Source organism: Parus major, chromosome 2, assembly GCF_001522545.3.
Source record: "Parus major isolate Abel chromosome 2, Parus_major1.1, whole genome shotgun sequence".
Taxonomy (NCBI): Eukaryota; Metazoa; Chordata; class Aves; order Passeriformes; family Paridae; genus Parus; species Parus major.
Window position 1 is genome coordinate 35,222,386 of NC_031769.1, and position 17,085 is coordinate 35,239,470.

At 35.8% G+C, this 17,085-nt stretch overlaps 1 protein-coding gene across 1 annotated transcript in view; it reads left to right on the plus strand.

Annotated features, from left to right (window-relative positions):
- Positions 1–17,085, plus strand: part of PLCL2 (phospholipase C like 2) — a 98,479-nt gene that overhangs the window by 63,874 nt on the left and 17,520 nt on the right. Inside the window, exon 5 of the mRNA XM_015618984.3 lies at positions 10,902–10,977. Coding sequence (XP_015474470.1) covers positions 10,902–10,977 — 76 coding nt within the window. The remainder of the gene's footprint in view (positions 1–10,901; positions 10,978–17,085) is intronic.

The window sequence follows — 17,085 nt, forward strand, 5'->3', positions numbered from 1 at the left end:
TGAACCTCATAATTCTGAAGGAAGCAAAGGGTATATCCATTGCCTCTTTCACAGGGCCTAAGAAAGAGTGATTAGGAGATCTGCTTTGAGCTACACTTAGCTCATAAAATCTGTATTAGTTACCTGTTGTTAATGTAGGTCCTTGGTTATGGTTACTGTGCAAATACAATAAGGAAGATTGCAATCATTATACTGTAATTATAGATTTGTATCTTGAGAGAACAAGTAGAGTAAGACTTTTCTACTTGAACTCAGCCTACTAATGTGTCAGAGTTGTTCAGCTGAGAAGCCTTCTTTCCCTTTGAGGTTGCAAACTTCTGGGGCAACCAAAAAATATTGGATCCAGTGCTGGTAATTCTCTCCTAAAACTGAGTGAATATGTTGCTTCAGCTTGTGCACAGGCCTAAATGTTCAGTTTCTGAATGTGTCAGAGGAGGCTGAGTTCAGTGTCACCAGTCTCCTGTAGTAGAACTCAATCTTTGGATATCACATGATTTAAAATCACACGATAACATCTGCTCACCACTTGCATTGCGCACGTGAAGAAAATTCCGATTTGTCTGTATAGTGACTTTCCTGAGGAATATGTGACTGGCATAGACTATGATAGCTGTGTTCTGAGCTCAGTTGGTTCAGAATGTTGTTCTTGAGCCCATGACTTTGAAGTCGAGCTCCATGGCTGTTCCATACAATTTACCTCTTAGCATTATCTAGCTTATGAAGAAGAGAACTTAATGCTTCACACAGAAGATTGAAAAGCTATTATTCCTTGCTTTTATACTTGAGAGCATAACTACATAAAACAAAACAAAAAGATAAAAGAAGTAGTCAAAAGAACAGACATCACAGACACTAAAGATACCGCCTGGGGAGTTTGAAATAAATATGTACGACTTATCAAAAAACACTTGAGGAGGATGTGGAAAATGGAGTAGGTTCTGATGAAAAGAATGTGTCTTCCAAATAGCTGAAGTCACGTGCAAATGGGGAAGTCAGGATCCATATTTAACCCTGCCATGGTTAAATAAGAAATAAAAGAAAACTGACAGTGAAAAATTTCAAAAATGATCTGCACAGACTTAAAAATAACAGTAACCTCTTTTTTGAAAAAGCAGAAACAGAAGTCAGTCAAAGATTATGTAAGATCACTAGTTGATCAATGTTTAAAAGAAAGCCCCAGCTAAAGAGGCAAAGCTGCAATAGTTAGTTTTTTCGTCCATCTAGCTGTAGAGATTAAGGTTTCACATGAAACACTTCTTTATGAAAGAATAATTGGAGAATTCATCTATAAGTGAAATGCTGACAGAAGATATTACACAGGAGAGGCAAAAGACTGGGAAAATAATACACCAGAAAGAGGAGATACTCATTTAAGAGTTCTGAAAGATCCCAAGAGTTGATGTATCAAAACTGTTAATTGTTGTGTGTATTCTCTCACTTGAAACTGACTATCAAAGTTGTTAGTGTGGTACCAGTGTTTTAAGAGATTTCCAGGGAAGATGATGAAATTACAGATCAGACAGGATGACATCTGTACTGTGAAAATGGGTAGGAACTGTTTTGAGGAAGAAAATTAGAGGAAACATGGAAAATGTGTCATGTTGGGGAAGAGTCAATACAGCTTTTATAAAATGAAGGGCTCATTAATCCCTTGGAGTTCTTTGATGTCAAAAAAACATGTAGACACAGCAGATCAGTTTGCTTAGATTTTCCAAAGCATTTGACAAAGTGTCCTTTCAAATGCTTATATTAAAATAAAGTTACCATTAAATTTTTAGACTTTTAAAGTCATTAGATCTTTTCTGGTAGCTAAAGTGAATGTTGGACTTAACCTGGTGCTCCAGCAGGAAAAGAACTGTTAAAGACAGTTGCTTGTGCTGAGTTTTGCATTAAGGGTGGGTTTTTCCAGTAAAAGTGGATTAGAGATAGTAGGTATAGCTCCTGCAACTTTGATCTAGCTAAAGTAGCTAAGCACTCTGGAAGCTGTATGAATTAATGCTGCCCCCAGATTTGCAAAGATCATCGAGGTGTGAGGTATGTAGCTGCTTAGACTTTCAACAGCTTTCTCAGTCTTAGTGGTAGATTGTTATAATGTGTGTTAAAACAGCAAATTTCAGAGTTGGCAATACAAATGCAGTATTTAAATTGCGATAACACACAGTGTCTCACTGTTTCCATTATTGTCTCTGGCTTTCTACAGTATTGCTTACTTTCATTATAAGTCTCTGCAGAAAAAAAATGTCTTTATTTAAGTAATAAATGGATATAGTTTGGTGGTGAAGAGATCTAAGAGAAAACATACATCATTCATTGCAATTTAATATTGCAAATAGCCCAGGTAATGGCTTTTGCCGTGTTTAATAAATTATAGTAATTGTAGATCCTGGTTTTTGAGATGAATTGAAATAGTTACTGATTGTGTAGCTGTTAGTCTGTTGCAGAAACTGAAAACAAAGCATTCAAGGAAAATATAGTGAATAGCTTGGACAGTTTCTTCAGAAAGAGTTGTGCTGCTTATTATTAGATTTTATTTTCCTGTTTTATAACAGCATGAAGGTTGTAATTACGCTTCCAAAAACAGAGCTGCAGATGATAACCTTAGTTTATGCTGGGCTTTTTCAGTCCACAAAACAAATGTCTAATTTTGGATACTCAAGGCTAGTGCCAAATGTTGTAAAGTATGAGCTGTTTTGCATTGATTGAAAAGCTCTGATAATGACAATTTAATGCTTCTCTGAAGTCAAGATTTCTGTGTTTCTTGTTGAGAGCATGAACGATGAAGCTTTTTGTATCCTCTCACTAATCCCATTATGTTTAATGGCTGACTCACGGTATTCATAAGAGCATAAAATAATATGGCTACTTAGGAAGAGGAGCTCGTGTAGCTTTCTGTCCTGTTTTAATGTAGTCCAATGAAATGTTTATGGGAGAGCACAAAAATAGGTCAAAGGCATAGCACCTTCTCATATGTATTCCATATTTCCAATAGGAGTTCTCTTTCTTGATAAATTTTAAATTTAGTGTTTGTCTTTTTGATTCCATCTGTGTGAAAAAAAATTGTGGCTATTAGAACTATTACAAATAGTTCTCATTTCAGAAATAACCTATTAACTCCCTATTAATTTTTTCACACAGATGATAGATTTTTGCTTCTTATACACATAGAGGATATTTTCATTCTTATACGTGTCCTTACTTATTGTTCACTTTTCACATAGTTTTTCATTCTATCAGCTTTAGTTTTAAAATTATGAAAATCATTTTGCTACAAAAACCAGATTATCTGGAAAGTGAAAAGAAGTGACTGTTGGATTTAAAAGACTTTATTATCCCTGGGTGCATAGTTTGGAAGAGAGCTGCTGATTATTATATTTACTCTGTCTTCAACCTAGTCTTTCTCATATACTTGACTCATGAGGAACTAAGAACAAATAGAAGACTCTTTAATGGAGAATTTGTGGACCATTTGTTTCTTTGGTCAATTTTCTTAAACTGGGGGAAACGAATTTATTTTGGGATACTGCAGAATTATGAACAGATTATGTCCTATATTTTCTCAGGCCTACAAGAATTAGTTTTATTAAGTGTTTTTTTTTAATATTTTGATCCTGAAATGTATTATGGCATAACCATGTCTTGCTTCTTTCTGAGGAAAAAACCTGTTTTCCATGTATGTGTTTTCTACATTATAAAACATTTCAAAAAGAGGTGGGAGAGGAAAGGTAGGCTGAAAAAGTTAAACCATGAGTCTCTTCCTATGTTTTTCCCACTTAAATGGATAAACTGCCACTGTTAGGTACAGCATTACATTTTTGTCACATTATGCCAGTGAATTCAGTAAGCATAATGGAAAAGTTAATCTGCTTTTTTTGGGGAAGAGGATGGTGGTTTAAAGTCTAAGGAGAAACATAATACTTGATTAACTTGATTATATCATAAGTTGTGCTTGAGGAGGTGATTCTTCCCCTCTGTTCAGTGGTGCTGAGGCCACACCTGCAGTGCTGTGTCTGGTCCCAGCTCAAGGGAGGCATGGATGTGCTGAAGACTCAAAGAAAGGGCCACTAAGGTAATGGAACATCTCTCCTACATGGAAAGGCTGGGAGAACTGGAACTGTTTAGTCTGAAGAAAAGAAGGCTGAGGGGGATCTCATCAATGTATATAGATGCCTGAGGAGAAGGATGCAAAGAGGCCAGAGATGGGCTATTTTCATTGATGCCCAGTGACAGGAGAAAAAGCATGAAAGGAAAAACAGGAGGCCCTAACAGAACATCAGGTAACACTTTTTGACTGTAAGGGTGACTGAACACAGGAACAGGTTGCCCAGAGAGACTGTGGAGTCTCCAGCTTTGGAGACACTCAAAAGCCATCTGGACATGGCCCTGGGCAGCCAGCCATGGTAAGTGGCCCTGCATGAGCAAGGCAATTTGGGCCAGATGACCTCCTGAGCTCTCTTCTAACTTCAATGACTGTGCTTCTGTGTTAAACTTATTTTGTTGCATAGTTGAAGAAATATTTTCTAATTTAAACAATACATTTGCTAAAAACCTTACTGCTTTGAAGGAAATTTGGTTTGATGTGATGAGTCCTTTGTTTGTAGAGAAGTAGCAGCTAAAAGCTTAATTTTCTTATCTTGATACTTTGGACTGTGTTTGGATAGGAGAAAGATCAGCTTTTGTTTATAGACTTTTGAACTTCCTGTGCAAAACGACACCTAATTTTTATTTATAATGAAGTTATTATTGATTGTTGTCTTGAGCGAGACAGCTCAGTTCTTTTGACTGGAGATGTTAACTTCACTAAAATTCTTTTTTACATGGAGTCATTTAGGTTGGAAGGCACCTCTGGAGATGATCTAACCTCAACCCCTTGCTCAAAGCAGGATCAGACCGAACAGGTTGCCCAGGACTGTGTCTAGTTGGCTGTTGAATATCAGCAAGGGTGGAGACTCCACAGTCAATCTGGGAAACCTCTTCCAGTGTTTGACCACCCAAGATTCCCCCCAAACCTTCTCTGCTCCAGGCTGACCAGTCCCAGCCCTCTCAGCCTCCCCTCATACAATGGATGCTCCAGTTCCTTAAATCTCTGTGGCTTTGTGCTGGACAGTAGTCCATATATTTCTTGTACTGAAAAACCCCAAACTGGGATGAACGCTTCAGCTGTGGCCTCGCAAGAAAGAGACTGGAAAAGCTCAGCATGGGTTTACAAAAGGGAAATTATGTTTAGCCAACCTGTAGCCTTCTACAATGAGGTGACAGTCTTGGCAGAGCAGAGGAAACCTTTTTTTTTCTTGGTAGAAGTCGATTTCTGTTTATGCTGGTCCTGTTAGAAGTTGGATGTTACAGAATTCTTTCAATGTGGTGTCCACAGTGTTAGAACAACTCATTTGAGTTGTAGGGGTTTGCAATCTCATTTTACAGTAATTTCCTTTCTTATTTGCTATAACACCATTCTTCTCCAGCAGAAAATAAAAGGCAGCACATATAGTTTAAAACAACTTATGCAGCTGTAGAGCAAACTGACCATGGCAGTTGTCACTGGGAGGACTAAGAATAGTTCTTCTGCTTGTTCCAGTGCCACAACAAAGATGCCTTCTGGTGCATTGACACTGAATACTGGACTGCTTGGATACAATTTATACAGACATTCAATTAGAACTGACCATGTTTTATTTGAGTTCCCGTTACCTATAATGGTTCTTGAGGGCAAAGAGTTTATAAGGAGTGCCTACCAGAGTTCCTTTCCTTGCTGTTACTCCTTGGGGCAGTGGTAGCAGCTTCTGATTCTCACTGTGTAACACATCTGTTGAAGTGGTGCAGATGCTATTAGCAGTTTGGGATGCCCTTTATTTGGTTTTCCTATTTTTGTGAAGTGTTGTTTGCTACTGGTGCTATTTGTACCAACTTGCGTTTAATGAAATGTCTGGAAAGTGCAAGTTACATGTTTATTACTGTCGTTAAGAGCTCCAGTTTGGCTTCTGAATACTGAAAACACATGTATTTATTAGAAATGATATAGTTTGTGATTTCAGAAATATATCTAATATGCAGAGGTTTGAATGAAAGTAGAATGTTAGCACCATTTTAGTGAAGATTTGATTTACACCTACTGTAAGTATGGTTTCAGTTTTGCTGTTGGAATGTAGGTCTAACAGTATTGGCAACACATTTACAGATTTCGAAATCTAAATGTGTGGTATGCTTTTCTTGCTAAAAATAGCATTCATCCTTGGTGTTGCAATTCTGTCAGTGAAGGTGTTTTCTCTCGCTGAGTTTCATCAGCCAGACACAGTTTATCATTAGTTGATTTTCCATTTTAAAATGTAGCTGATGTCTCCTTGTGTGCTGTCAACCAGTTTCACATGCAGAGGATTGGATAAATCCTGGGGTTTTAAGATTTCTTTCCCAAGGCCTATATTGAATGGGATATTTAAAATATTTACAGTTGAGTTTGGTTACATATTTTCCCCAAGTTGGGGGCATAAACAGAATGTTTTATCTTCTACCAGAAGACCTGTCTGTGTGAGCCTAATAGAAATAGATTTTGTTTAAATACAGCTGAAATTAAATAAATAGTTTCAAATACATGCATGTGTGTGTACATGTGAGCACTTGCATTGATCTACATAGTGTTAACTCATAGCACTTACAAATCAGACTACAAACTTTGAACATTAAAAAATTATCCTAAAGGGTAGTCTAGACATGTATATATTTAATTTTAAGTAACCATCTTAATGAGAGGGCTCTGTTTTGCTGAGAAGGACGATAGATTTTTTCAGTATATGAGTTTTTAGTTTGGTTTGTGAGGACAGCATCACATAAGTGATGGACTGTTAACAATGCAGTTCCATCAGTTTGAAGCAACAATTGGGATTTCTAACCATCATTGTTGGCTTTTTAAGGTAGGAACAATATCTATAATAATACAGGTCTCCATCCTTATTGAGAATTCTGGACTAATCATTTACTGTTTATTTCTGAACCCCCTTCATAATAATTTAATTAAAAAAATATCTTTCTTGACATTTGTCCATTTGTTAGAGTAACTAGGTATAATGCTTGCATGATTTAACAAATAGAATTTGAAAAATATAACAAATAGATCAAACTGTCAACTCAACCTCTGCAAAAATGTGATGATTTCAAGGCACATAAAGCGTACCATTTTACATTTCCCATTTTCCATTGACCAACAAAAAAAAGTAAGATGGTCCAGTCTGTAATGAGTACCTGAGAAGTTCTCTGGTCATGCTAAGATTGGGTTATAGTTGTGGGGCTGGGAATTGAAGGGAGAGTTGAAGCAATTTCAGCATATCTTTTAAGTTCTATATTTAAAATACATTTTTGGATATTTTGAATCTTTGCTTCTAGAAAAAAGGCAACATAGGTTAGGAATGTGAATCAGTATTGTGAAAGGCTTACTAGAAAATATAGCTTCCTAAACTTATGTAACATGTGTTCTTTTCTTGAATACGCATGGGTTATTTGCAATACATTTTTAATGATCAGGTGGTAACTGGTTGTTCCCTATTACATTTGTTTCAATTTCTCTTTCCAGATTTGCCACTGATAATATTCTAGAAGTGTAGAGCACATTCTACCTGGTCTTTCTCCTCAGTTTCCACCTCTAATTTCCCTTGAGATTTTAATGTCTTACTCTGCTGCATATAGAGTGTTTTTCATACTGAAGTTCCTGCTTGCTCATCATTTTCTATTTCACTTTTATATCAATCACACATATACATACCAGTATCATTTGGATTAGGCTAATTTTCTGTTTAAATATAGCCATTTATACATAGTTGTTCCATATGCTGTGTCTACCAAAAGTCTTTCAGTCTCTGTGAATGTCTACATGAGTGTTTTCATGAGGTTATAATTTTGGCTCGAACAGTAGAAAGAATTCATATGTTCAAACACTCCATAGAGAAATTCAACAAATAGCTGGGTACATACTAAAAGGTGATTGTGGGGTGAAGAGCAGTGTAAAAATAAAATTAGAATGAACTAATACTATTGCTTTATTAATCAAGCACAATTAGAAGGTGAGACCTACTCATGCACACAGCATGCTACTCCATTGTTTTCTTAGGGAAGGACATTTGAAAATTGGGGTGTTCCATAATACTGATGGAATGGTAGTGGCAGTCAATTCCTGAATTATTGCTAGCTCAGCCAGTTTTGCTCTGCAGGGCTGTTAATCTTAAATACAACTTTGTATGTATTTTAGAAACCAAAGATAATAAAAGTAACTGTTACTGGTATTGGTAATACAAAAGTGGATATTAGAATAATTTCTGCCACATGAAATACGTTGCCATTTTTCTTCAGAATTTGCAGAGGCATTCCCTTTGATCTGAGGGTATTTAGCAGCTTTCCATGCTGGAGCTGTGAAATATGAAATTGGCATGTTATTATAAATTCTTCAGTGTTAGCCTAACCATGATGAAAGAACATTAATACAGCGATTAGTTTATTTTCCTTTCCTCTGCAGAACTAGTAAAACTTTGTTTTGTCAATACAGAAAGTAATCAAAAAAGCAGTAATGTAAGTATTTTTATTCATCTTAGAATTCTCTTATTTCTGAAAATCAGTGTAGTGTCTCAGAGTAAGCTTTCCAATCAGCTAAGACTTGTTCTTCACTGCTTCTAAATTATGTGATGTTCATGTAGGGCATATGAAGGAAGCAGAGCAGATAGATATGTTCTGTGTCTGGAATAGGACCTAACAGAGATGATTTAGAAATTACATTATACACATGGGGTTAGGGAAACAGAGTAGGGTAGTTGTAATATTTGTTACAATTGCTTCAAAACAAATACCTTGGACAGTTGTCCTCTTTTTTATATGAACTCCACTCAAAAGAGTGCTCAAGTGAAAGGACTCATATTGATGGAGAATCCCTCTCTAGTCCTTATTATTGTGTATTAGCATCCCAGAAAAGTCCAAGAGTCATACATGCTCAGCAGTTCATGTTTCAAGGTGATTTTGAATTCTGAAAAACCTGCTTTACAGTTTCCTTTCAGCTAGTTAGCAAAATAACATCGGCTATTGGAAGTATACAGCTGACATCAGCTGTGTTTTGGTTCTCTCCCTTTAAGTTCCCTGCAGAAACAAATATATTATGTGACATACATATTGAAACAGGTAAATCATTGTCTGTCAAGCAAATTTATAGTGATCTTATTTCAATTTGTGAGCTCTTTTTTAGAGAGTGAATAGTAATGAAACACAGTGGAACAGGGCTTTCTCCTTGGCTGATTAGGAATAGTCAGTTTGCAGCACTCCCTATGTGGGTGAAATATAGTATTCTCTTATTTAAATTGTCTTCAATTTGTTACACTTAAATAGTAATCACCATAATGCTATTTATAGGTAGTTTTTGCTTGAGTGAAAGTTGATATTTATATTCAAAGAACATTCCAGTTAAAAATGGGATAAGCTGAAGTTTTTCACTTGCAGCTTAGCAACCTGATCAGGTTATTTTTACTTCATATATTATAATTTACATTTATTTAAAACAACCCTGACAACTGACATAATATAAATCAGGCTAAGTAGATAGTTTAAACAGAGATTAATTGGGATGTGAGGATTAAATTAAATTATCCAATAGGATCATCTCCACATACGCTAAAGTTTCTTATTCACATGCTGTTTGTGTGTAGCATGAGCTAAAAATTTCAGGGTTTGCATCATTTTCTTTATTGGTTCAAACCAAAATAATAGAAATAGAACTGGAATTATTTTTAAATGCTTTGTCATTTGTTTAGACCAGGTTTTTGTGCAGCTGACAGTTATAGAAGCCTGTAGAGTAGTTTGTCTGTGCAGGTGTTTTTTCTCCTCACTTGCTTGCACACTTATCATGATCAAAAATCTGAGATTTGCTTGCCTGCTTCTCAAAATTGATTTATGCCTTACTTGGAGCAATGTTCAGAAAAACAGCCTCAATGTCATTCAGCTGGAGAAGGCTTCTAATATGTGTGTGGAAGTCATGCCTCTTACAGTAATTTTTCTCTGAGGAAGAGTGTTAGAGAGGTTTGGGCTTTTTTTCCCTCTAACATGGAATGTTCCTCCTCATAAAAGCGAATTGTGGTCTCCTAAGGAAAAGCAAGTTCCACATGAACACCCACATAAGTAACATGTCAAAAATTTAGTCGCTGTTTTAGTGGAGAGAAAATTGTCTGCTTGAGTGGATACCAGAGATGTCAGTGGGTAAGGTGTGAAGCAGAGTTGTTACTTGTCAGTACATACCCTAGGCTGAAAATTCTGCGCGGTTCCATCTTAGTAACTGGAATTCAGCTGGGCTTCCCTGAAAGGCTTTTTGTTTAGAAAGATCAGCTAAAGGAATAATTTATTTTCCTTATCCTCCACTACCAGCCTCAAGTGATTTGTTTTCCTCTGTAAAGCATTGTCTCATACATATGTGCAGGTCAAGCCACAAAAGGGAAAATGTAGAGGAAAAAATCTGGAAAAGCAATGGAATGATGCCTAGGAAAAAAGGACGCACTGGGTCATGAGTGATCATCATTCTGAATGTTGGCGTGAATGAGGAAGAGGAAAATTGCATCCATGTTATCTCACCCAAGCCACCAAAAGTGAATTGCCTGCTTTTATGATTTCCAGTTGCTTTGATAGGCAGTGAGTTATGGAGTAGACATTTTGCTTCAGTGTTCACATGTCCCAGCCCAAAATATTTGTATTTTTTATGCCTTTGTGCTATGTTTAGGGCACTTCTCTGCCTCATTATGACCAGGAAAATAAGTGTATTCATTATGTTAATGATAAATATTAGTTTATCAATTTGAGTTCAGTTTTAAGCAGCATTTGCAGATGAAAAATGTTAAGTAAAAATTTAATTTTACTGATATTCTGTATATTTTAATTTATTTTCTGTACAGATGATTCACACCATCAGGACTCTGGTTGAAAATACAGATAACTTATATGAGAAGATAGTACAGTGTCAGAAAGCAGGTAAGTAGAAGCTACTTTTAAAAAAGATACAGAACTTAATGTGTTTGTTTGGTTTTTTTTTTTTTTTTATTTTCCAAAACTTATAATCAATATTCAACTGCAGCCAAAAAAAGATGCCCAAAACCCCAAATCAAACAACTAAACAACAAAAAAACCTCATACAAAAATAAGGAGATAACTGTAAATTAGGCAGATCCAGTAAGAGTGAAAAGACATTTCTAATCATAGAAATCAAAGATTCATAGAATTGCATCTTGAATTTGGAAATTGCAAGTATTTTTCACATGGACAGTAGCTTGTCAGTATAGTAATTTCCACAAATGAAAACACAAAATTACAGGAAACAAAGAGAATGATCTTTCTTCACACTGAGATTTTTTAACCATTCCCTCCTCTCTCTCTATATGAGAACTTTTCTTTTTTTGTTGTAGTAGCCCAATATCTTTGAGAGCCTTGGTGAAGCTTGAATTTTCTGAGCATTGCCTTCTGATAATTATGTGATAGTAGTTCAGATATTTGGTTCCTGTATTTCTCTAGATCTGTTGGGTGGATGCCCTCTGGTTCTGTGTTGTTCCCACAAGTTCTCTGAAAGGTTTCCTGGGTCTGATATATATTTGAAATAGATGGTCTAACTGCTTCTTGGTCCCTTCATAAACAGACCCTTTTTTTACATGATGTTTTGTTACAGTTTTCTCATTTGGAAGCAACTGAGTTTTGAAGGTTTCCTGCTTGTTTTGATAGCATGTCTGACCTTGTTTAAATATGCTTGTTTTCTTTTGACTTTTCAACTGTTTTATAAATAATGTTACAAATTTGCTCAAAATGATGCATCACATTTTGCATCAGAAACAGGAATGCTGCCAAATACTCAGCCAAAGCATTTACAGCCATGTTTTGCATGACTTAATTGGAACAAAAGCTTTTTATATACAAATACATTTTTATCTTCCTGATATTCAGCATCCTGCAGCTCCCATTATCTTCCATGATTTTCTTCCATTCTTTGATTTGCTTCTCTGCTCTTCTACAAATTCCAGTCTCTTTGTTTTGTTCTTTTTCCCCAAAAAGAAAAAAGTTATAGTCTTACACCCTCAGCCTTCCTTTACAAACTCTCTTCTATTAACAGTGGCTTCCATCTCAGATCAGCAGCAAGGAAGGCTTACCCACTCAGAATTTCTAGATCACCCCTTGATTCATAGCATATACTTCTCAGACATTGTGAACTTTAGTCAAACCATAGAACTGTCAAAATACCTGAAAAATGTAAGTTGCCCTGTTTACTTGAATTTGTCAAACATAAATACCAAACATAAATTACCAAACATAAATACCATGAGTGACAAAATATTATTTCACATAAGTTATTGATAGATGCAAAGATTCACCTAAAATACTGTGGTGGGCTGGGATAGTTATTTTTCTTCCTAGTAGCAGGTATGGGACTATCTTATGGAGTTGTGCTTTAAGATGGGGCTGATAATGCAGAGATGTTTTTGTTACTGCTGAGCAGTGCTTACACAGGATGATGTTTTGCTTTGCTTGTGTGCATGGCTTTTGCTTTACCCAATAAACTGTCTTTATCTCAACCCACGAGTTTTCTCACTTTTACTCTTCCGATTCTCTCCCCCATCCCACCCAGGAGGAGTAAGAAAATGTGCAGTACTCAGTTGCTGGCTGGGGTTAAACCACAGCAGTAAAAATAAAAAACATATATAATATAAAAATTTTATAGAAATTTTATAAATTTTATAAAAAATAAAACAAAATATATTGTGCTGTCGTAAGGCCATTGCCTGGTAAACGTGCGTGCTTGTTTCTTAAACCATCTCCCATTTATGTGGTGATAGTGAGCCTTTATTTTTTAGTGTCACCACTAAACTGTCTTAAGCAGTTTAGGTCCTTGGTTAGAGGTAAGGCAAAATTTTGCCCAAATTTTTGTGTTTTAGAATTGTTGCTGTTCAGTAAAGATTTCTTTCTACTAGCTTATATGGCTTCCTGTAAACTTCTATATATGTCTGACTTTCTTGAGTCCTACTTCCTTATTTTACAATGGGGACGGTTGGGTCCAGAAATTCTTTGTTTAAGAATGCTAAAGACTAAAAGCCTGTACTAAATAGTGGAGATTTTGCTCTCCTTCAAATGAGAACCCTCCAGCACGGTGACATAAGCCTAAGTATGGATTATGTAATAGATCCTGCTATTTAGGGCAGCTTTAGCCCTGCAGGGTCAAGGCATTTTTTAAGATGAATGAGCTGAACTGAATTACCTTTTAGTATCAATGGGTTTTGAAGATTATCTTATGACTGATTGATCTCATGATCTCAGTAGATGCTACTCTAATTATGAGTGAAAGATTATGCGTTTTCCTATGTATTTTCTTGATAAGGAAAAAGCAAAATCATGCCTTTGCCTGGGCTTTTTTGTTCTGTGGCTCAAAGAGTGAAAAATCTGCTAAAAAAAGAAGTACACAAGCTGCCAATAAATAATAAATTTTTATTGTCATAACCCGGCTTAAGAGAGAATATTGTTAAATAGGCAAGTGGATTCATTCAATTGACTGTTTTCTATCTCAAGTTTAATAATAAGACTTTTGGCCTCGTATAGAATTCAGACCTAATTTGAAAATAAATGCAGTATTATTATTTCCTTGGTTGATAGCCTTTTGGATATGCAATGATACAATTACTGATGTGGCTATTTTCAGAATTCAGGTTCTTTACTATTAATATTCTCTGAGAGCATTTAACTATAAACATTTCTCCTCATTTTGTTCCTTTAAAATTAAACCCTATGTTTTCTTCATATCAGCATATTAATTTCAGCTCAGCACATTCAGTTCTTAGTTAAATAGTTATTGAAAGTATTTTAGATACATGAATATTGAAAAGATACAGAAACATGATATTGCTTTGCTTCCCACTGTACTTTTCTTCCTTTCAGAATTAAAAAAAATCCACGTAACTTGAAGATGACTGCAGTGCCATTTATTGTTGCTATTAAGTCAGTTAAAGATGCTGCAAGAAAATAGAATCTAGTTGCTAAAGGGAATTTGAATATAATCTGGTCCATTCCCTGAATCTCTTAGAGTCCTAAAATGCTCCTGTATTTTTGCTAAAGAATTTGAATGTCCAGGTCACCTTACACCATTTACTCCTTTGTACTCAAATCACATAATTCCTGAACTCCTCTTTTGATTCTTCTATTGCATTTTTTTGCTTTATAATTCGAACACTGCCTGAGCTCATCCTTGGTTAAAAGAGAGAACCATGATTTAGGAATTCATTTTGGTGTTCAGCAGTGGAAGCTCAGAAGAATATTCCAAATATTCATTAAGTTATGAGGAGCGATAATTACCAAACACAGCTTGCTGGTGATAAAGAACTACTGAACTTAATCCAATGTAGATATGACAGTAGGATTTTAGAGCAACCTGGAGTGGTGGAAGGTGTTCCTGCACATAGCAGAGGGTTTGGCTCTAGATGATCTTTAAGGTCCCTTTGACCCCCAAACCATTCTATGATTTTATAATCCGGGGAAATATAAAATCATTAAGGGTAAATTTATAAGTTTAGGGGAAAAGATAGCCTTGACAATACTTGCAAGGAATGGTCTCTGAGGTTTCTGTTATAATTCAGAAAATTAAGTTGTCGTATAGAGTTCTAGCAGTGTAAGTTTAGTGATAATATGATGCATAAATGTGTATTTCAGCACTGTTTGTGCACATACTAAGAATGAATTAATTTTTAAGAATTCAGATTCATAAAAGGCACACATATTTCTTTCCATATGACTTTATAGGCATAGCCATCCCATGGCATCTGTGCAGCCAGAATTCTTGTTCAGATTCTTGTTTTCTGGGATCTCAGCTATGCTGTCCTTTCTCTGCATTTGGCCATCATAGTTTTCCCTTATGCACGTCATTTTCCTGGCTGTCCTTTTGATGATGTCTGTCCCTGGATGGATTTTTACGCTTTTTTCCTATTGTGCGTCAGGACTTAGCTGCTTTCACTTTTCTTGTGTTTGCTCATTTGGTAGCAAGAATTTCCAGTGCCTGATGGATTTTCAGCCCTCGTCATGCTTTCTATCATGTTGTCCCACAGGCTCTCTGTAAACATCCACAAGGCTACTTCCTTTGAATTAGTTTTTAAAATTATCCGACAAATATAGCTAGATTGACACATGTCCTCCTACCACCTTAACCAAAATAGTTTTCATTGCTTCCTTGTACTCCCCACTCTTCCTTTATCCATCTGTTCTCTTTCTTCCTCATACTTTGATTCTAAGTTGTTGGAGCACAGTCTGTCTTATTTATCCCATCTATACAGTGACTGACTTTATTTAATAATGCAAGTAATGAATGACATAGAAGGAGTATATTTTCTTACATGAACTTCAAAGCAGCCCTTCAGCATTGTCAGTAACAGGATATGGTTTCAAGAAAGAAAATATCCAGCCATTCTGGATGCCATTAAAGATGAACACAGTACGCAGTATATGTTGGAAAAAAGTTGATCTGATCTGTATGCAGAAAAATACTAAAGTGATGACCATACAAATACTTGAAATACTTCTGGTAGTTGAAATTTAAAGGAATGAAATCAAATTTGTTGGAATAGTTGTAACTCTTACTGTTGAGCTTTTTTTTTTTTTTTCTTTCTTACTATTTGTTCAGGTTATTTGTATTCTAAGTTGGTTTTTGACTCAGGTTCGCCAAAATAAAACATAAGAAAAAGTAATATTCTGGCAGATTAGATAATCCACTAACAGAGCAAAATAAATTTATATACTTAACTATTGAGGAGCACTTTTGATTTGGTATACAGGTAGGCAATTGGGTTTTTATTTGAACTGTGAAAGGCAATGACTAGGTTCCCAATATTTCTGCAGTTATGCCTGACTTGAAAATGAATTCATGGTTTTCATGGTTTGGGTACTGTGGAGTTCAGCAGAACTTGATAATGCATGTCTTCTGAAATACTGCCTGTCATCAGCAGGTCCTGACTCTTGGTTAGAAGACGCCATTGCATTTAAACTACTGTTTTGTAAATAGGGAGTGAAGGAATGCTGCTCTCTCTGTTATCATTGGACATATTGCACCTGAGCATATTTAATTTTTTTGACTGCCATGAGTAGGACATGCTGATCATTAAGTTACATCTTAGAATTGGATTCATTACTATATTATCATGAGGTTCACTGTCAATCTATTTCTTTTCAGAAGAAAGTAATGTATAATATTTATCACTACCACATAGACTCCAGTGTTACCTGCTGTGGCTAAAACAGTACCAGAGACCCCTCTCAGCCATTCTGCATGCTTTTGAAATACCTTTTCTTCCTTGTTTTCTCTGTGCTCCCATTTTTTAATAAGCCAGTTATCAAATTGTTTTAACTCTTTTCTCCACACTTGTCACAACCTAATTTTCAATGTTTATTAGCATAATAGGCTTTTGCTTATAGTTGAGGAAAAAAACCCTTTATTTATGTTTCTAAACTTTCTGTATTGTCCATCATTTTTATCTGTTTTTTTCTTGTTTGCTCTTTGTCCTGTCTACTCCTTTTTTCTGTATTTTTTCTTCCTATTTGTCCTTCCTCCTCAATAACTCCACTAAGCCTCTCCAGGTGTAGCTCCACAGCAGCTGAGATTATACTGTCATTGCATGTACTCCCTGGCTCTGTAAACCTGTTTCTCTCCTGTGCCTTGAATATTCTTGAAGCATTCTACTGGGGAGGAGGAGAAGCAAAGAACTGCACTTAGATCAACTTAAACAGTATTAGTGAATAGGTGATGAATCATTTTTCTTTATGCTCAAATCTTTTTCACCATAGTTATTCAGGCATATGCCACATTTTTCTTTTATTGCTTCTCATACATAGCTCCCTGTAATATGTTGGATGGTATTGGTTTTTTGTGAATCTGATATATTTTGCAAATGGGTGGATGATTTCTAGGAGGCATCTCACTTCTTAATGATCTCACTCACTGGTGCTAGGGCAAATACTTGACCATCACAGACTTTTGCATTACTCTCTTGAGTTTGCTGCTTCACATGAAGCCTTTTTTCCCCCCTCCTGTTAATGTAATGCTAGCAAAGAAAGAAGATAGAT